At 36.9% G+C, this 22,548-nt stretch overlaps 1 protein-coding gene and 1 non-coding gene across 2 annotated transcripts in view; both read right to left on the reverse strand.

The window, feature by feature from the left end:
* Nucleotides 1–366: 366 nt before the first annotated feature.
* PSMD1 (proteasome 26S subunit, non-ATPase 1) overlaps nucleotides 367–22,548 on the reverse strand; it is a 92,959-nt gene continuing 70,777 nt past the window's right edge. Inside the window, exons 19-25 of the mRNA XM_026006273.2 lie at nucleotides 18,254–18,356; nucleotides 12,042–12,211; nucleotides 10,905–10,997; nucleotides 9,044–9,130; nucleotides 8,387–8,533; nucleotides 2,197–2,352; nucleotides 367–582 (exon numbers count right to left, since the gene is read on the reverse strand). Coding sequence (XP_025862058.1) covers nucleotides 2,206–2,352; nucleotides 8,387–8,533; nucleotides 9,044–9,130; nucleotides 10,905–10,997; nucleotides 12,042–12,211; nucleotides 18,254–18,356 — 747 coding nt within the window. The 3' untranslated portion in view covers nucleotides 367–582; nucleotides 2,197–2,205. The remainder of the gene's footprint in view (nucleotides 583–2,196; nucleotides 2,353–8,386; nucleotides 8,534–9,043; nucleotides 9,131–10,904; nucleotides 10,998–12,041; nucleotides 12,212–18,253; nucleotides 18,357–22,548) is intronic.
* LOC112925550 (U6 spliceosomal RNA) lies at nucleotides 15,919–16,025 on the reverse strand. Its single transcript, XR_003236141.2, has one exon. It is a non-coding gene; the product is annotated as a U6 spliceosomal RNA (small nuclear RNA).

The following is a 22,548-nucleotide window of genomic DNA, read 5'->3' on the forward strand; positions in this document are numbered from 1 at the left end:
TGGCTCAGTGGTTGAGCGTCTGCCTTGGGCTGAGGTCATGATCCTGAGGTCCTGGAATCGAGACCTGCATTGGGCTCCCCGCAGGAAGCCCGATTCTCCCTCTGCCTATGTCTCTGCCACTCATGAATTAAAAAAAAAAAAAAAAAAAAAAAGAAGTGTTGATTTTTCTTTATTTTTTCCCATTATTTTTCAAATAATCGACAAACTATTTTTTTTTTCATTAATATAAAAATCATGTCCACTCATCCTAGCCATCAAGGATTTTAGCTCCTTGGGTTTTGGCATTTCATGGTGAAGGGGAAAGGGTATTAGGTCCATTTATTTAAAATCGAGGCTGAAAAGCAAATGAAAAAGTCCTTGTCCATCTGGAGATTTTAATGTATTTATTTGAAAACCAAGTTCTGTGAAAGAGCACACTAAATAATCATATATCTTCTCTTCACCAAAGACTTGGAGACAAGGTTCTTCGGGTCAGCGCAGAGGCAATGGTACATGCAGTGAGTAGCAGGTCTCAGCATGGATTTCTTCACAAGCATCTCCAGTACAGGCCTGGACAATCTTCTTCAGATGAGCAACGAGATCCTTGGGAAGGAAATAGGGGGGGCAGCTAGGGTCATTCTTTGTTAAAAAAATTTTTTTTTTCTTCTTACCACTAGCTGTTGAAATCTAAAACTAGCTCCTAACCCTGCCTATGCAGTCCTAATAAATATGCCAGTTTTTGCTAAGACAAATTATAGTTTTTACACTCCTACTAAACTGAATATTTTATCCTTTTGAAAATTAATCAGAATCCAATTTCTGGGGTGCCTGGCTGGCTCAGTTGGAGAGCATGTGACTCTTAATCTCAGGGTTGAGAAGAAAAGTCCCCGATGGATGTAGAGTTTACTTAAAAAAGAAATCCAATTTCTACTTCTAAGCCATCTTGTAGTTAGTTGCCTTGAAAGACTTAATCAGGGGGTTTGCAGTAAGGAATGGTGAAAGGTTTGGGGGGCCAATGTGAGTCTGTTCAGTTGCACATAGAGACTGAGTGCTTATGTATCGATACCACCATGTACTGGTTGGGTAAGGCTTAGGAAATCATCAAAGGCCTGAAGATAATTCTCAAAAGCAATTTTACATAGAGAGAAAGTTAGTATAAATCTCCCTCTCTCAAAGGTCCAAACACTTTCAGAGGCTTGAATACATTTTCCTACTAATGGCAAGGTTTCTGCCTGAATATTTATCTGAGATTTCTGTAAAAGCTTTCATTAATTGCTAATCAGTATGTAACACTCAAGGTGCTAGATTTTCAGCCCGGCATTTAAATGCATTTTTCTTTTGTCATAATGTAATAAATGATACTATTCTTATTTTCTTTAAAGAGTAGAAGAGTAAATTCTTTTTTGTTTATATTTGTAAAAGGGTGGAATAAGAAAACCTTGCTTATATAGTTTATATGCATCTTCAAATATGTGATGACTATTCAAAAAATGGGTGAAAATAAGAACGACAATTTTATGACATTAGATTATTCCAATCTTTTGCATCGAAAGACCTACTTCAACACTGTTAAAACACTGGCATAAAAATTTTTTTCAACTGGACAAAGCTTTATAGTCTAACTGACTCCAAAGTACCTTTAAGCACCGTGTCTTACACACATTACATGTTCAATAGCTGCAGTGAATAAATGACTATTAAGGCTTTTAGTGCCAAAAGCCTTTGCCACCAAAGGGAAAGGAGAGAGAGATGAGTCAGTGATCCATAAACTAGTACTGGCCATAAAGGTAACTGATCTATAATAAGGGGCTCATGTCAAAGTGTAAATCAACTCTATCATGAGCAAACTGTCAGTTCAGTTGAGTTTTTTTTTTTTTATGGTGAGGGAGTAAGCCAGTTTTTTCAACGAAAGAAGCATTGAAAAAGTAGACTAACATTTTGGAGCAAGCTCCCTACCTCTTCAAGGACCCAAGAGAACAGTTTTTAGCTACTTTGAATAGCACTGGTCAAACACTAGAGGGTAGAGAGAGAGAGTCAAAGGAGAAAAGAAAAAGGAATTGAAGGTTATATATACAGGAAGAAGTCAAAAAGAGGGGGAATTTTAATACCATTTAGGTACACAGGGTTTAAGCACAAAAGAATGGAAAAAGTGACGCAAGGTCATTTATGATGTATTGACAGATTTCCCTTGATAACACAATTTCATTCCTCACATACCTCTGGTTCTTAATCATCGATATACTCAAATGGTTCTGGAGGTTCTGGCTCTTGTTCTTCTTCCTCGATTTTTGGGCCATGGGCTGCCACAGGTTCCACCAGCTCTTCAATGTCTTCACTGGTATCCTTCAGGATGATGATGCCTCCAATGGAAAGCTGTAAATACAGAGCAGGGAATGAAGCAGCACAAATTCCCCTCATATTTTCAGACTGCTCCAGAATCTAGAGTACATATTTATTAAATGATACCTTAACACTACTTAAATGATTTGGAAGGAAACAACTGGAATAGAACTACACCTCACTAGACAAGACAAGGAAACCTGGGCATGTGTTCCTGTGTGATGCTATACCCATGACCAACTGTTCAACTGTGAGAAGCGGCTAGTAAGATCTTCCTCTTCCACTCCTTCAGGTTAGTCTGAGGACTAGATGACGAAAGCAACACCAGTATACATTACAAAAGATAAAGAAAATTGTAATCTATAAGAAATATTTATAAACTTAACCCAGTGGCTCTGGATGGTGGAACATGTGGTGCTGTTCTATTTAGATGATGCATCCCAAATGGGGAATAGTATGTCCAGCACTGCCTTAGTCTGGCTGTAGGGAGAATGTTTACTGTCCAAATATGGCATTTTAATGTCTTGCTACTCAACACGTGTTCCTGGATCACTAGCATCATTATAACCTGGGAGTTTGTTAGAAATGCAGAAAACATAGCAGGACCTAGATCTACAGAATCTGCACTTTAACAAGATCCACAGGTGATATGTATGCACATTAAAGTTTGAGAAGCAGGGCAGCCTGGGTAACTCAGTGGTTCAGCACCACCTTCAGCCCAGGGCGTGATCCTATAGACCTGGGATTGAGTCCCACGTCAGGCTCCCTGCATGGAGCCTACTTCTCCCTCTGCCTGTTGTCTCTGCCTCTCTCTGTGTGTGTCTCTCATGAATAAATAAAATCTTAAAAAAAATTTTTTTTTTGAGAAGCACTCTACTCTAATGGATACTTTATTACTTGTGAGATAACTATCATTTTGGACACAAAAGATAATCTACAAATGAAAAGCCAATTTCTCTCCAGTGAATTCAGAATAACAGAGTGAACAATATAAATATCACAGATATACCCAATGTTTTCCACTTTAATCTACAAATCCTTGTGATACAAGATGAAGTAGTAGTAGATGAGAGCCAAAAAAGAACTAGACTGTATAAGCAATTTTTGTAAGCCCTCTCCCAAACATGTTAGCAGGAATTCACACACCAAACTATTCACCCATCTCTGTATGCTAATCTTATTCTATTTGCTTGCCTGTGTCAAAGGAAATGGAAAGCTGCTCTTTGTAATTAAATCAGTCAACAGTGGCAGGGCACATCTGGAAAAACATTATTTCTACCAAAGCAAATTACTGGGAAGGAAAAGAAGCATAAGCACATTAGTCAAATGATTCACATATATACAAATAGCTCTGCAGTAAACCTAATCTGATTTTTACTCATTGGAACTCTGTCCTGCCATGCTATAGAACTGCTATGCCTTCATGAATTTCTGTGCTATTTCCCTTCTCTCAACACACACATATCCATACACATTAATTTCTAACTCTTTCCTGCTTTCTTTGAAGAGAGCCATTTTATGAATGGACCCGCCTTTCCTACCAATATTCACTCAAGAGCAATCACAGTAGAAGGCTACTGTCCTAATCCTCCATGGCCTAAAAGTTTACCTGAGCCTATGAAAGACCAAATGGAGATGAATGATCTACCAGAACAGAAGATATACCTATGTACACAAAAAGGACTTCCTATATTTTTGGAAACAGATGGTTCCAGGTTGTAACAAGTGGAATGAAATAATACAACTCAAATCCTGCAATATAAACAACACAAGGAAAGAGCCTTATAGCTACATAGTTCAGTTTTTGTTTTTTTATAAGTAATCTCTATACCCAACATAGGGCTTGAATTTACAACCCAGAGATCAGGAGTTGCATGATTGACTGAGCCAGTCAGGTGCTCATGACCTTTTTACCATCATAAAATGTTTTCTTTGTCTCCAGCAACAATTTTTCTCTTAAAGTATATTTTGTCTGATGTTAGTACAGCTTGCTCCAGCTCTCTTTTAGTTACTTGTTTGTATGGAATATCTTCCCATCGTTTTGCTTTTAATCTACTTCAATCTTTGAATCTAAGGGGTGTGTGTGTGTGTGTGTAAGATTTTACTTTTTAAGTAATCTGTTGAACTTACAACCTGGAGATCAGGGGTTGCATGCTCTGCTGACTAAACTAGCCAGGTGTCCCATAAAGTGTGTTTCTGGTTGAGAGCATATAGTTGGATCATTTTCTTTTTTATCCATTTGACTCATCTCTGCCCTTTAAGTGGTGTGGTTAGTTCATTTACATCTCATGTGATTAAGGGCCTCTGGTGGCTCAGTTAGTAGAGTATGAGACTCTTCTCTTGGGGTCGTGAGTTCTAGGCCCATGGTGGGCCTAGAGCTTATTCCAAAAAAGACATCTCATGTGATTACTAAGATTTACTCCTGCCATTTTGCTCTTGATTTTTCATGTCTTATATTTTTGATCCTCAATTTGTCCACTGCTGGCTTCTTTGGTATTAAATAGATATTTTCTAGTGTACTAGTTTAATTTCCTTATGGTTTCTTTTAGCCTGTTTTTTGAATTATTTTGTCGGGTGGTTACCTTTGGGTAACAACATCATCTTAATTTCATTGAAAAATAGCAACTTAATTTCAACAGTATACAAAAACCACACTTTAAGATAGCTGTGTTTCCCTACTCCTTTGTGTTGTTCTGGATTGAATGTTTGTGTCTCTCCACCTTGCCATTCATATGTAGAAATCCTAACCCCTAAAGAGGTAGTATTAGGATGTGGGCCTTTAGGAAACAATTAGGTCATGTGGGTAAAGACCTCATTAATAATGAAATTAGTGCCCTTATAAGGAGAGATGCACAAACAGCTTGTTTTTTTTTTTTTCTCTCTCTCTCCTTCTCCTCTCAGCCACATGAAGATACAATGAGAAGGCCATCTCTAAAGTAGGATGAAGGCCTTTACTAAGAACCGAATTGTGTTGGCACCCTAACCTTGGGACTTCTAGCCTCCAGAACTGTGAGAAATGTCTGCTGTTTAAGCCATTCAGTTTTATTTTCTTAAAAATTTTATTTATTCATGAGAGACACATAGAGGCAGAAACAGTTAGAGGAAGTAGGCTCCCCATGGGAAACTCGATAAGGGACTTGATCCCAGGACCTTGGGATCATGCCTTGAGAGCATAAGGCAAATGTCCAACCGCTAAGCCACCCAGGTGTCCCTAAGTCCTTCAGTTTTAAATGGTAGGTGGCAATCTGCTACAGCAGCCAGAACCTTGACATTATTTAATGCATATTTTAACTTTACACTTTTATACAGTGTGTCACATCAACTTATGATTCCTTTATACACTTGTCTTTTAAACCAGACAGAAAAGTTACAAACAAAAATACATTTATACTATCTTTCACATAGTTTACCTACGTAGTTATATTTGTCACAAGTGCTCTTTATTTTTTCATTGTGGACTCAAATTATTGTCTACTGTCTTTTCATTCCAACTTGAAACATTCACTTTAGTATTTCTTGTATGGCAGACTGGCTAGCAAGAAATTCTGATTTATTTATCTGGAAAGGTCTTAATTTTACCCTCATTTTTGAAGGACTGTTTTGCTGGATAGAGAATTTTTGGCTGAAGAGTCTTTTCTTTCAGCACTACAAATATGTCATCCTACTGTCTTTGGCCTCCACGGTTTCTGGCAATAAATCAGCTGTTAATCACTGAGCATTTTTGATATGTAGATTACTATTATTCATAAAATCTGGTAAGTTTCCAGTCATTATTTCTTCAAATATTTTTCTACACTTTTCTCTTTTTTTCTCAGTTACCCACCATCCCATTTTAGGTAGCTTGGTATGCCTGATATTGTTCTACATGTCTCTGAGGCTCTGTTCATTTCTCCTCACCCTTTAAGTTGTTCCTCAATTGACCTATCTTCAGGGTTGCCCAAGTCTGCGTAGAACAGCTGCTGAGCTCCTTTAACAATTTTCATTTCAGTTACTGGATTTTTTTAGCTCTACAGTCTCTACTTGATCATTTTTTTATGATTTCTATCTCTTTGCTGATATTATTTGTTGATACAACATTCTCATACTTTCCTTTAGGTCTTTAGACATAGTTCCTTTAGGCCTATGAACATATTTTAAATGGGTGATTTAGTCTGCCTATGAAGTCAAGGTTTTTATTTCTTTGGATGTCTTGTAATTTTCTGTTGAAACTGGACATTAAATTAATATAGTGTGGCAACTCTGGAAATCAGGTTTTCTCTCTTCCCCACCTTTGTTGTTGTTGGTTTGTTTTGTGACTTTTCTGAACTTCTTGTATAAAGTCAGTATTTTCTCCTATTTGTGTCCATGGAAGTCGCTACTCAGCTGAGTGGTCAACTATGATTAGACAGGGATTTCCTTGAACACCTGGAACCAAAAGGTCTCTCAGTCTTTGCTGAGGGGCTGTGTGTGTATTAGGGAAGCATCCATTCAACAGTTAGCCAGGCAGCTGGCAACTCTTCCTTAGCCTTTACTTCTTGTTGCACAAAGGCAGTCTTTTGACTTATAGAGAGATAACTGTTACAGTGTCTCCTTATTCTGAGCAAAGGCTTAACATTTAATTTCCAACCAAAACATACCAGTCTCATATGGCCTCATGATATGTAGCATATACTCTGCTGTCTTTAATTCTTCGTAATTGTCAAAAACATCAGGTATCTTGTACATTTAAAGTATTCACTAGTTGTGCACTAACATATCTATTCTCAATATACCCCACTTCAGTTGGCAAAAGCAGTTTCTAGACACTGTTAGGATACATTCTCTGTAAACATTCCCACTTGGATGAACTAGGCTCCAGAGAAGACAGTGACTACATTTAAGGTATCCATTGGTGATTCTATCAATTCATTCATTAAACACACAGACGAAGCAATATTAGGTCCTTGCTATAACAGAATTAATAGGAGGTGGGAAAAGATCTTCAAGCTGTTCTTGCCTTCCTGGCCTGGTTGTCTTGCTACCTACAGATGTGTGGTGACTTGCCACCACCATCAAGAAATATTTATTGAGGATTTCCTATGTGCCAGACATTGTTTTAGGTATTTTACATATAATGATCTATTTTATCTTTACAACATTCCTAGGATGTGGGTAGTACAATGGCTCATTTAATAGATGAGAAAATTGAAATATGAAAAGATTAAATGACTTGCCTCAATAATATAGCTAAGAAATGGTAGAGCTGGGATATAAACTCAGTTTCACCTAATTCTAACTTTTCACCACTAAATACAGCCATATTCCATCTCTGTCCTTGTCTTCTCTAGCTGATAATCTAGTCAGGTAAGATCCTGGCTCACAAGTATAGGTAAGAGATGCCTTCCACTCGCCACCATCAGGGACCACTTTCTGATAAGAATAGTTTACTTTTTAAAGAAATCTCATCTATGACATTTTAGGCAGGTCCAAGATCTGGATGTATTAAATGTGCTTACTAATGGCTTTTTAGTTTTCCAGTTTCAAGAACATAGAAATTGCTGATTTCTCAAATTACTGATCAGCATTTGTTTCTAACCTTAAACATTCTTCCTTAGAAAAAAATTAAATGGCAGGAAGATTCAAATTGTAAAATTCAATACTCCAAGTACTTGTGTATTAACTGTATTACCTTGTTCACTCTTTGTCACATTCCTGAGTTAGGTATAATTCTTATTTTACAGTAGAGGAAACTGAGGTGGAGAAAGGTTTAGTACTAGACCTAAGATTATGAAGGCTGAAAGTGGTAGAATCAGGATTCAAACTCAGGATGTCTGGTCCCAGAGTCTATGCTCCTAATCATGATGCTCTATTAGGAACTTCTATAGTGTAAGCTTCTGGTAGATAAAAGGATGTTTGTAGGGTTACCCACAGGAAAAAAGTCTCTTCCAAATCTATATGAAATGGAAGGGAATAATACTCTTTTGCTAAGAGATTTATTTGTACTAAAGAGCTTTCTCCACTGCTTTGGATATTTATCCTCTGTCAATATACCACTGTCCCATGAATTAATATCCCACTAGTATATAGCTAAGGGCCATTGATGACTTACTGGTTTGAAAGGCTGGTATCTACAGGTCTCTGGCATGGTCAGGACCTTAAGCTGGGCAGGCATAACTCGGGCTGGATTATCTAATAACTGGAAGTTTGGCTCAGGTTCTTTTTTCTTCTCTTTTTCTTCCTTTTTCTCTGCTTCATCCTGGAAAATATTTAAAAATGGCCCAACAAAGGTTCACTTCTCTTCCATATCACTGAATAATGTTTTACAAGTTTACTAAGCAACTCTTAGGTACAAAAGGTAGTTAGGATTAGATATAATGAAAGTACAACCAAAGTCATACTAGATTCAGAGGATGGAGAGGATAACTGTGCTTAGGGATGAGAATGTTATATAACTAACTTGGTTTTAAAGCATGAGGTTTTTCTAACCAGAAGAGACCAGAGAAAGAGGATATTCTCTTTGCTTGAAAGGGCCTTTTTTCCTCCCACCATTATCTTACTATCTGAAAATTCTACACTGCCCTTTAGTTGTCATTTTCTCCAAGAACTCAAGTATCTTCCCATTAAAACTAGAGGAATCTCTATGCTTGCAATGGGATACTTATTTAAAGGAAGCCAAGAGCAAGGTATGGTAATGTTCACTTCAGGAAGAATCTGGACCATGACAGTATAGATATATCAACCCACATGGCCACCAAATAATACCTACCACTTCCATTTTCTCCTCCTCTTTTTTCTCTTTTTCTTTTTCCTTCTTTTTAGCCTTGGCAGTAATAGATAACACAGCAGTGGAAACCTAGAGGAAGTGAACAGAGTATATCATGATCCCTTACCTACATATGAAGGTACAAGCCCAAAGAGAACTCAGTTCTACAGTACTACTTTGTTTCCTGGCACAAGTATCATAAAAAATAAAATTATTAGGGAATAAATGGGAAAAGCAAGTAGCACACTTATTTACATTATTTACTACTATGGTCCTCAGGTGACTCTTGAGTTCCTAGAGGCTTGAGTCAGTATATCATCATCCACCACCCTCAAATTTGGTCAATTATATAAATTTCCCCATTTACAAAGTTTATAGCAAAAAATCAACAACTGGCTAATATGGAACACTACCTTGAGGGGAAAAAAAAGTTTTCTAAATATACAGTATCAGAAAGGATAATTTTACTGAGAAAACATTGGGGGGAGTGCAGCTAATTCACTATGGTTTGATTTAACATACACTGATGAGTGTTCTCATACATTGCCGATAGAGGAGTATAAGTTGTTATATGTATTTTGAAAAGGAAATTTAGTTAATACCTATGAAAATAATGTACATTATTTTTTATCATATCTAATATTTAACCTATAGATATACTTGCACAAGTACACAAATATACATGTATAAAAAAGCCTTTTACTCTAGTCTCATTTGTAATAATAATTAATAGAAATCACTTAAAATGTCTATCAGATGAAGGAGGAATCGAGAAGAAAAATAATGGTATATATACATAGAGGGATTGCTCTGCAGCAAAAAACGAGATCCATATACACTGACATTTTTAAATTTTTATTTATTTAAGATTTTAATTTATTTATTCATGAGACAGAGAGAGAGAGAGAGGCAGAGACATAGGCAGAGGGTGTCCCTACATCGACATTTTTAAAGACTATTATTTTGTTTGTTTTATATTAAGTAGGCTCCATGCCCAATGTAGAGCTTGAACTCATGACCTTGAGATCAAGAGTTGTATATTCCACTGGCTGAGCCAGTCAGATGCCCCTTAAAGATTAATTAAAAAGAAAAAGAAAAAGAAAAAGATTTTATTTATTCATGAGACACACAGAAGCAGAGACACAGGCAGAGGGAGAAGTAGGCTCCATGCAAGAAGCCTGATGTGGGACTTGATCCCAGGACTCCAGGATCATGCCCTGACCCAAAGGCAGATGTTCAACCACTGAGCTATCCAGGTGCCCTAAAGATTAACTGTTAAAGTTAAAACAATAAGCTGCAGAATAGTACACCAAAAGTAATTCTATCTGTGGTATAAACAGTATTGATATGTGTGGAGAAAACATCAGGGGAGGGGGAGTGTTCACAAATTATGATTCCTGCAACATGGGACTTGGATGACCAGGAGAGAAAAAAAAAAGGCTTTTACTTTATATTCTTGTATAATGTTAGATTTTACCATAAGAAGTATTACTTTGAAAATACCTAATTTAGGGCAGCCCAGGTGGCTCAGCGGTTTAGCGCCGCCTTCAGCCCAGGGTGTGATCCTGGAGACCCAGGATCGAGTGCCCCGTCAGGCTCCCTGCATGGAGCCTGCTTCTCCCTCTGCCTGTGTCTCTGCCTCTCTGCCTCTCTCTCTCTCTCATAAATAAATAAAATCTTAAAAAAAGAAAGAAAGAAAGAAAGAAAGAAAGAAAGAAAGAAAGAAAGAAAGAAAGAAAGAAAGAAAGAAAGAAAGAAAGAAAATACCTAATTTAAAACACAAAAATATTTAAAACAAACAAGTAAAACACTAAGTAGCTTCTATGCGTAAGTATAAATGCTGCTCAAGAGAACACAAACCTACCTTTTCCTTTTCTTTTTCTTTTGGTACTTCCAGAGGGGCAGGATATGCAAATGTGGATGGTTTACAGTTTGATTTATACTGAACTTTTGGCATCTGAAGAAATAAAAGAATTTTTCTCCTTAGGGTTAAAAGAAGCCAAATAAAGATTTAAGAATTCTATGGTCTTGACAAGCATACAATGCAAAAGAATGTCAGAAGTTTCAATCCAGGCTAAATGTTCTCTTACAGTACTCCCTTATGAGTATCTCTCTTCTTACTCTGAATTTGTTATGAGGTGTTTTACAGAACTACCTGCAGCACCCTAAATCTTCCTAAAGCTCTGTGTTTGTTCACAGGCACCCCTTGATCTCATCTTTACTGGCCGTGCACCTTGCTTCAGTGGATTAAGTACCACTCATGTGTGATATCTGATCAACTGTTACGTCCTTTATAAAGTGTTATTTATCTAACCTCAATACCTAACTTTATGCCACTCCAACCAACCTACACAAGTCTGTACAGTTTCTACACCACATCATGATTCCTCCATATTAAGAGTCTAACATGAGCCTAATGAAAAAGTCGGTTTCATATTACTTAATTGACTAGGTGTTAAATACACTAGTCTGAATTCTTCTCTATTTATCCAATTCACACTGATAGAGAATGGTAACAGGCATCACATTTATTAGGATAAGGAATCTTGTCTCTTTCATCCCACTTTCCTTGTAAAGAATATAAATAGAGATCAGAAAATTATGTGCTATAGGAAAAAGTCCCTATAGATCACATAGGACATTTAACCACAATGTTAAAGGTTAGGGATTGGGAAACCTAAAGATTCTTGTTTTGAACTTCAGTATTAAATAAAATTGGTGAGAGTGGTATATAAAGCCTTTTCGTATTTTTGTATTTGCCCTCTCTCTTACCATTCCCTCTCAATTGCTTCATCCAAGGTTACAGTTAGTAAGGAGATTTAATTTTCAAAACTTCCACTGACACACCCCATTCAACAAGGTGATGACTCAGTTTAAAGGGGAAATACAAAACTGGTAAAATGCCAACTCATCTTTAAAATTTCATGAAAAATCCTTGTGAGTGGGTGTTTAGGATACAGTGAAGAAGATACACTATAAAACTGAGGTGTCACAAACATACCTTTAAGTCCTTGTTAAGGCCAATGACACAGGTAGGGGTATAAGCCAATGACAGGAAGTGTGAAAGAGGAAACCAGAACCAGAACTGGGTAAAGACAAGAACACCAACTACAGAAGGCATATGGGTGTGCCCAGTCCTGGACTGTAAGGAGATTGTGACATTATGACCACCTGTAGAAAAAGAGAAATCATGAACATGAATCCAGTAGGGCAGTATAAAGATTCCTAAGTATTACACTAAGAAAACATTTGGTGATTATTTTAAGCATACAGTTCATAAAACTGATACGGAGTAGATGGAATTTGTTAGCCAGTGAACTAAATAGAGTCTCCAAAAATGGAAGTGCTGTATTTTAATTGGAATCAGTAAATCTAGACTTCTTCCTACATAAGTAGGAATTTTCCAGAAACAAAGCTTAGAGGATATCAAAACTGAATGCTAAATTAAATATTAACATATATTATACACCGGGGTTTTTAATGTGCTAACAAAAAGTAAAATTTCAGTACACATCATATTTGCAAACAATAGCAAAGAGGCAAGAGGTAGATACTATTTGCTTAGTTTTACTCTTTGTGCTTTAGTTTTGTCCAAATGCAGGCAGCTCCAACATTAACTAGCCTTGTGGACTTGGACAAATCACTTTACCAGTAGAAAGTCTCTTTTCCTATTGATAAAAGGAGGGTTTAGACTTGAGCACTTGAACTAGAACACTACTAACAAAGAAAACTTTTAATCTCCGATCTTTGATTCAAATGACTTTTTTTTTTTAAAGAAGCACAATATGTGAAACAATGAAATCAGAGCTAATTCTATTTAATTTTAAGTTTGGGCTATTGGCTGAATGGCTCAGCTTGTCTTGTTCACCCACCTCCTGCCATATCCCCTCGACTATCCCTTTTGGGAGTGCAGAGAAACACAGTTTGAGAACTAGTTGAATAAGAGCTAAGATCTAAGCATCAGTTAGACAACTGGATCTTTACTGGGCCCAAGAAAAGCTGAGTTTCTAGGAGGCTATTAGGGGTTGCAAACTTGAATGCCTTTAGGCACCAGTCAAGCAAACAAATGAGAACATTTGGTCTGGAGGCAGTGGGGAATTGAAGCAACTGGAAAGTTCACACTGTTTTTAAAGAGAACATGCTACTAAGGGTATAGGTAGGTTCAGTGTCACTAGGTAATTTTGTTTTTAAAAGGCTCTAAACTGGATTTTGTCCAAAATTTTGCACAATTTGTGAGGCAGGCAAACATGTTTAAATCTGATTTGGCACATGGGCTGCTCTACTGCACCCTCTGGTCTATTTAAGTGTTAATGCAGGAGCCCAGAACTCGAAGACACCAATCTTTTAGTTTATACAAGACAGCCTATAAAAACGGGGCTTGTCTGTGCCTAGTCGCCATCCTAATTTGTTTTTTTTTTTTTCGCCACCATAATTTGAATTCCAATTCTGGATCCCTATTGCTCACATTTCACTGCTTTTTTTTTTTTTAAAGATTTTATACACGCGCGCGCACACACATGCGCGCGCACACACACACACACACATATATATAGAGAGAGCGAGCGTGTGTGTGCTCACAAGTACAAGCAGGAAGGGGGAATAGCGGGGGGAGAGGAAGAAGCAGGTTCCCCACTGAGCAGGGAGCCCAATGTGGGGCTCGATTCCAGGACCCTGGGATCATGACCTGAGCTGAGGATAGACGTTTATTTTTTTTATTTTTATTTTTTTTAAAGATTTTATTTATTTATTCATGAGAGACACAGAAAGAGAAAGAGTGAGTCAGAGACACAGGCAGAGGGAGAAGCAGGCTCCATGCAGAGAGCCCGATGTGGGACTTGATCCCGGGACTCCAGGACCATGCCCTGGGCTGAAGACATGCACCAAACCGCTGAGCCACCCAGGGATCCCCGAGGATAGACGTTTAACCAACTAAGTCACCCAGGCGCCCCACATTTTACTTATTTTAACTTCAATCTCTCCTAGGTGCCTCTACATTAGTCACGAAGTAAGTACTAATTTCACTAAACTAAAAAAGCACTTTAATTTTTTGTAAGAATCAGGGTTCTACTGTTTAACCAAATAATCTAGATTTTATTTGGAAAAATTCAGGTATACTTTAATTGTTTTTGCAACAGGTATGAGTTATATGCATTTATTGTCTGCTTGTACTCTAACCTCCACATTCACTGAGTGCTTACTATATATTGAATTTTGAACAAAATACTGAAAGGGATCCCAAGGAGCCTCTAATCTAGTGGAGAAAACAGATAACTAGATAATTAAACTAGGGCATACACAAGCATTATGAAAATGGAAACCCGGGCACTGGTGAGAACATACAGCTAAGCAGGGCACTAACCCGGGGCGAGGCGGGGTGGGCAGGAGAGAGGGAAGGCTGCTCAGAGAACATGATACTTGATTTAAGTTTTGAAGCTGAATTCCCTTTAATTCCAATGAAATCCATTTTCTTCAGACTTAGAAACTAAACTAGCCTTTTGTTCCAACAGTCTGTGATTTAATACAAAACAAGAAAGAGTTTATCCTATTGATAGTGTTTACACAGTTTTACAAACCTCGATCATAAACCTTAATCTTTGGCTCTTCTCCCTGAAGAGAACAAATCACTGAATGAATTTTCATAAACTTCAACTTCACTCACTCCTTTGAAGTTGCCCTCCAGATTTCCTCCATTAACACTAACTTCTGGGAGCCAGACTGCAGGACTACATATTTTTTCTAATGCAGTTACAGCAGTTTGTAGGAGGACAGGATACTGACAAAGTGAAAACGAGTGAGAGAAAAATTATGCCTATAATAGTGAACACGACAGTACAGAACTTTTATGTACTATAGTAACACTAAAATAAGGCAAAAAAGATTATAAATAAAAAAAGAAATGGAAAGAAGCATCAAAACTTGATTAGTCCACAGCAATTCAAAGAGATAACTTCCAAAAGGAAGTGAAGGGAGAAAGGGGCTGAAAGGGGAAGGAAGGGAGAGAGAGGACTTCTAGTGATGATGGTAGAATAAAGCTGAAACAGAGAAGGATCCTCCTCCCCTAATTCTTAACAAATAATTAATATAGCAGAAACCAGCAAAAAACTGTAGTAACATTGAATGAACAAGTAAAGTGTTGTTCGTAAAACTACAAACTTAAAACTGGCAGCTAAAAGAAATAAACAGAAGATCATGGAATAGTAAAATGTTACTCCTAAATCCTATTTAAAAACCAATTACCCAAAGTAGCCAATCTAAAATGACTATATACTGTATGATTTCAGCTGTATAATACTCTGGAAAGGAGAAAACTAAAGCCATGGAGACAGTAAAAAAACATCAGTGGTTACCAGGGGATTGTGGGGAAGGGGGGAGAGATGAAAAGGTGGCACACAGAGGATATTTAGGGCAGTGAAACTAGTACCTATGATGTAATTGTGGGTATATATTTAAGCATTTGTCAAAATCCATAGCAAGTGAACCTGAATATAAACTAGGGACTGATCAAATCCAGCCAATTCAGTGTCAGGTCTTAGTACAGATACTCAAGAAAAATAAGCAGTAATAAAAGAAATGGCGATGAGCACTGAATCCATTTAAAAATGGAATGAAGACTAAACTGTGAGAGGATTTCACAAAAGAATGTAAATGTCATAAATCATGACAATGTAATATAAAAATATTGGCAGGTGGGGGCACCTGGATGGCTCAGCTAGTTAAGCATCTTGCCTTAAGCTCAGGTCATGATCTCAGGGTCCAGGAATGGAGCCCTGGCTCATGCTCTTTTTTCTCTCAAATAAATAAATAAAATCTTTTTATTTTTATTTTTATTTTTTTTCTGGAGAACTTTTTATTGTTTAAAAATCATAATTGAAGCTTCAAAAAATATGGAACGCTTCACAAATTTGCGTGTCATCCTTGCGCAGGGGCCATGCTAATCTTCTCTGTATCGTTCCAATTTTAGTATATGTGCTGCCGAAGCGAGCACAATAAATAAAATCTTAAAAAAAAAATGTATACAAAAATACTAGAAGGTGGTGTAGAATGAGGAAGGAGAAACTATGACATGTGAATATCTGTACTGATTATATACAGGAGAGACTCAATATCACTGAGAATTGAAATGTTTTATTCAAGTACCTGTGGAGTATTTACCTTATTTATACACAGCTTACAGGGAATGTCTTTATTTATTTAAAGTCTTTGGGGCACCTGGGTTGCTCAATTAGTTAAGTGTCTGCCTTTGACACAGGTCATGATCCCAGAGTCCAGAGATCGAGTCAGGCTCTCTGCTCAGCAAGACATCTGTTTTTCCCTTTCCTTCTGCCCCCTGTCACCCCTGACTTGTGCTCTCTCTCTTGAATAAACAAAATCTTAAAAAAAAAAAAAAAGCAATTATATTGCATCTTAACTCAAAATTTAAGCAAAAAACTAAATCTCTTGAAAATGAAAACAAAAGAAAAACCCCCACTAGACAATGGATTAAAAGAGAAGACTATGGGAGCACCCAAGTGGCTCAGTGATTGAGCATCTGCCTTTGGTTCAGAGCATGATCCCAGGGTCCGGGGATCGAGTTCTGCATCAGGCTTCCCGCAAGGAGCCTGCTTCTCCCTCTGCCTAGGTCTCTGCCTCTCTCTTGATGTCTCTCATGAATAAATAATAAAATCTTTAAAAAGAGAGAGAAGACTATGTGCTTCAAAAATTTAAGGAAAAAAAAAGCCAACATCCTAAGAAAAGAGAGAAATAGGCAGAAAAAGATTCCAGCAAGATGAAAGAATTTAGGGAGAAAAAAAAGCAACAGCATATAAACAAGAAGAGAAATCTCTAATATACTCAAGGAAAACATACAATAAATAAAATTAGAAAGATGATACAGATTAAAAAAAAAAAAAAAGCCACAAAGGAGATTATCTGAAACTAAGAAGACAAAGACACTGAAAACCTCAATATGGTTAAAAAAAAAAAACCCACTCTTAGCAAGAACTTTAAAGATATAAAAAGATACAGTTTCTTTTCCTGATCTCCTTCACTAGAAACGGACATACATTTCTAGTTGACCAAGAAAAGAATGCGATAAATATGGCTAGGAGTATTTTTATTAGAAGAAATCAGATGGCTAATAAATTTGAGAAAATGCTCACTGAATAATAGAGCTATTATGAAAAGCTTGAGATATTATTCTTCACATCTTTCAAATTAGCAAAGATTAACATAAAAAGATTATATTCTATATGGCTAGGGTAAAGAGAGAAAATACATGAAAAATGTAATAAATATGCTTGTTTTCTTCTACCTATTGGGACGTCACCAATAATACCAGTTAAAGAATATGTCTAATGAGCCCAGGTTCAAGGCAGTAAGAGCACACCCTTTCAACTTGGAAAGGCAGCCTGTCTCAAAAATAAATCACAATGTAGTGGTGAATAGTGTGAATTCAGAAGCTAAACGGCAGGCAGGGTATACTATGTATTTATTAGGTAAATATTCCATATATCTTATTTTTAAGATGATTTGGTTGCTTGAAATTGTCTAAAAAACTATTTTTTGCCTCAAAATATTTTCAATGTCAACCTGTTTAAAATTGATATATACTAAGAAAACTAAAGAAAAAAAATCAGCCAGCATTCACTGAGCACTTTTATTTAGTGGCAGGCACTGTTCTCACAGCTTTACATACATACATACATACATACATTTATTTATTTATTTATTTAAGATTATTTATTTATTTATTCATGAGAGACAGAGAGAGGGAGGCAGAGACATAGGCAGAAGGAGAAGCAGGTTCCATGCAGGGAGCCCGACATGGGACTCCATCCCGGGTCTCCAGGAACACACCCTGGACCGAAGGCGGCAGTAAACCACTGAGCCACCCAGGCTGCCCTTTACATGCATTTATAACTGTTCAAAAACCACAACGTAGACTTTAGAAGAAAATAAACACCAAGAGGGGAAAACTTCTCAAAGTTCTAAGGTTAGTACTATAAAGGGACTGGGACTCAAAACTTGACAGTCTGCACACTTAACAACTCTACTAAATTATTTTTCTACGAACTGTAGGTACCACATTTTCTCCCAGAAATAATCTCCCCCCAGAAAATTTCCCCAACAATTCCCCAAATAATTTCTTCAATTTCTACTATGTCATATAGTTAAAGCAGAATAGTTACTTCATTAGTTTAGGTAGATAAATGCATCTAGAAGTATAACATTTACCTGCATCCAGGATGCCCTGTGCCAAGATAGCACCAAACTTGGCCATGACATCATCATGTTTATCATTGATGACTTTGGAATACAGCTGTCTGAACTGATTCACCTGAAGGAACAAGCAAAAGAATTACAGACATATCATATTTTATCTGTGGTGTCATTTCAGATCAGGGAACAGATTGTTCAAATTATAATGAAACTTGAGCTCTGAATTTCACAACATTCAAAAAGAGAGGGATATAAACCAGATCTGAAGGCAGAAAAGTTCCATGGTTGAAATCATGGGTGTTATGACTTTTCTGATGTGGGAGTGAGCACCAGTTCTGTTTTCAATCTTCATTCCACGGTGGATGATTCAGACTCTTGGGAATGTTGAATGCGACTTCATATCGCACTACTGTTAGTCAGTAGGCGTAAACAGTCCAAGCAAACGCTGAGGCTTTCATTGTACTGTGAATAACATCTCTTTTGCTTACCACCACCCTTACGGATTTCCTAGCAGACGTAATCCTTTAATTCTATCTTCAAGTAAACTATCCTTTACTGAAGATGTGTGAGGCATATTTTGGATTTAATGTATATTCACATCAAGATTTTCCTTATGCACATGTATTAATGTTTTGAGAACATGTGATGATAATCACTTGTCAAAAAAACACACCAAAATGGAACATGTCCTAACTTACATGTACCAGCCTGGGATGACTGGTAATTTTTGCTTGCTTCTTTATTCTTTTCTGTATTCCTAAAACTAATATGTATTCCTTTTACAATTAGAAAATAAAACTTAGGGCAGCCTGGGTGACTCAGTGGTTTAGTGCCACCTTCAGCCTAGGGTGTGATCCTGGAGACCCAGGATCGAGTCCCATGTCAGGCTCCCTGTATGGAGCCTGCTTCTCCCTCTGCCTGTGTCTCTGCCTCTCTCTCTCTGTGTCTCTCATGAATAAATAAATAAAATCTTAAAAAAAAAAAAAAAAAAAAAAAGAAAAGAAAACTTATAAAATACATGTTATCAAGATATCTGTGACTCCTTTAAAACTATTTGAGTGACAATAAGGGAACTATTGTACGCTTCTTCCATGTCTTACACTTCTCTGTTTCCCCACCAGTGCTTTTTCAAGTGAGAAGTACCCAGGAATAATTCTGCTTGTTCAAGAGGCACAGGACCATGGAGCTCCCCAAATCTGCCAAAAGCAGAAAATATCGAATTTGAGTTTCCTCATATAATGACCTTATTTGCATGACATACTCTTTCAGAATCTCTTCCCCTCTTCACCTGTCTTGGTCTTGGAGGCCACGCTGTGCAGTGCAGGGTAATAAAGAATCAGACAACCCTGGCTTACAAATATCTCTGCTCCAATAATCTGTTTAGGGAAGTTACTTAGCTTTTATGAGCTTCAGTTTCTTCATCCCTACAGGGATTGCGGCACCTATCTTATGCAGCTGCTGTAATATGATGCAGTATATGTGTAATGTAATGTACAAAAGGCATTTTATAGTTCAATAGGCATGGCTATCCTACCATACTATGGCAGAACCCCACCTGTCCCCCTTGACTATTATCTCTGTAGCCTAATGCTGCTAATAAAATGTGATGGGGAAACCAATGAACTCACTCTTCCATTACCTAGCATATAACCAACCATTAGTGAGCCACTTCTCTAAGTCTTACTTTCTCTAACTATAAAACCAGCATGACTAGATCATCATAAAATTCCCTTCTAGATTTAAAAATCCTAAGGTTTAATGCTTTAACTGGTTCAACAGGTCAAATTCCTTTGATTCTGAACTTATTTTAGATGAACACTTACATTACCTTATATAGGATGGAAATTTTATGTGCTTAAAGGTTTGTGAAATATGTCATGAACTTATAAAAAGAAAACAGTGGACAAAGCAGTGTATGTACATTATGAGGAAGAATTTAAATACAAAATTGTGCCCAGAACAACAGGAAAACATTCAGTGAAACTGAAAGATGGGATTTAAAAAAATCAGTACAAATATGTAATAGGATTATCCAACTACTATTAATCAAACTACTTTAGAGAGCTATTTCTTGTTTATCATTTAAAAACTCTTTTCTGGGGCAGCCCGGGTGGCTCAGTGGTTTAGTGCCACCTTCGGCCCAGGGCGTGATCCTGGAGTAGTGGGATCGAGTCCTATGTTAGGCTCCCTGCATAGAGCCTACTTCTCCCTCTGCCTGTGTCTCTGCCTCTCTCTTTTTCTCTGTGTCTCTCATGAATAACTAAATAAAATCTTAAAAAAAAAATAATTCTTTTCCTCACATTTTATTACTTATGCAGCAGTAACTTAATTCTCATGTTTATGATTCTTTGTAAAGAATCATTATTTTTGTAGGTTAGGATAGTATCTTATATTTGAAGGCAAGTTTGAGATCACGTACTCCCTGTATTTTACAGAAGTGAAACTGAAGTAGGACAGGTGAAATGAGTGGCTTGTTTGTGACCATAAACAACTAACTGCAATCATGGTGAGGATCATGATTTCCTGATTCAATTTCAGTTATGAACAGTAAGGCACCCTCATATAAAGCACAATTTGTTGGAAAAATTATTTCCCATTTTGTATTATGATAGTCTCACAGAAAAGACAATTAAATTCGAGGCAATCTTGTAATCCATGGATTCATTCTGCTGTGCATTATTATCTAAAAACCTACTTTCCCAAATTCATGGATTTTTAACATTCATACTTTTAACTCTACCCCTTATACTGCTGGGGGGGAAAACCACTCTCAGAAAAAAAAAATGAGAAAGGAATAAAGTTCTTTGGGGTCATTTCTGTTGGTATCACCTAAGTATATCTCCTTTCAATTTTCTATTTTCCTGCATATAGAGCACACTTTAAGTTGTCTTTCTTTTTCTCTTTCTCTGCCATTACAAATCTGCTCTTATAACTTCAACTATAGGCCTAAAACTCCTTCCATGAAATCTTTGAGGTCAGATGAATTTTGGAATTCAGAATTTATAAAGATAACATGGTCCATATACCATACATTATGCAATATTCTCAATGAAGCATGGGGGCAATAACCTATAATCAAACAAATTAATATTTCAGAGGCAGCAAAATGACTGAATACTAACACTAACTGGGATACAGGTTATAAATGAGTTCATATTATAATGGTCAAGTTTTATAGCCAAATGAGTCCTTAAAAATAAACAAATCTCTTTTTAGTTTTCACAGCTTTTTGGATTTGGAACTGCAGATAAGAGGTCTTCGGTTCTGACTTTTTTTTCCCTATGCACTCATCTGATTTCCAGCTGACTTGCTATCATCTCAAACTCAACATGGCTTAAAAAAAAATTATCTTTCTTCTTCTTTTAAAATATTGTCGGGGATCCCTGGGTGGCGCAGTGGTTTGGCGCTTGCCTTTGGCCCAGGGCGCGATCCTGGAGACCTGGGATCGAATCCCACATCAGGCTCCCGGTGCATGGAGCCTGCTTCTCCCTCTGCCTATGTCTCTGCCTCTCTCTCTCTCTGTCTCTCTGTGACTATCATAAATAAATAAAAATTAAAAAAAAATTAAAAAAAATAAAATAAAATAAAATATTGTCAATGTTATCATGATTTCCCCATTATCAATATACCAAATGATATTTTTAGCTTCCTTTCAGTTTTATGAGTATTATTTTGTTTATGGTAGTTGCCTGCAGCCCTTTCTTATATTATCATTGACACAAAGTTCCTACCTCAAGGCAATAGTATGGAAATATAGATTACCATTTATAAATGTGTTATACTATAAACTATCACCTTATATTATAAAATTTCATTCTTAGTAATTTCATCTTATAGAAGTTCAAAGATTTCTCCACAGAAATACTTCTAGGTCACCATGATGGCTCACAAAAGCCTAATCTACTCAAATTGTGATTTTAAAACTAGAAAAGCTTATCAAGCTTGGCCAAACATGATCCTTTTGCCAAAAGAGCACCTGTCAGTTGTGGTTACCTACCTACAGCAGGTAAATTTAAGCCAGATGATATTAGGCAAGGAGGAGCATCAGAGATTTTATTTTTACACTGTAATATTTTTATCCGATTCTATATATAATTATGTACATGTTCAAAAATGCTAAAGGTGGATTTCATTTAACAAGGAAACAAAAGACAGATCCTTCATAAAGGATCTTGAGAGGGTTCTTGAGAGAAAGTAGTTCCAAGTAACTACAAAAAGTACATTATTCTAGTTAAATGGTTCTGAATCTCTGGTCTAAGGGTTTTCTAAATTGGGTTTGTAATCACCCAGGGGCATATACAAGTTCCTGG

The sequence above is a fragment of the Vulpes vulpes genome, chromosome 9 (genome assembly GCF_048418805.1).
Source record: "Vulpes vulpes isolate BD-2025 chromosome 9, VulVul3, whole genome shotgun sequence".
NCBI lineage: Eukaryota > Metazoa > Chordata > Mammalia > Carnivora > Canidae > Vulpes > Vulpes vulpes.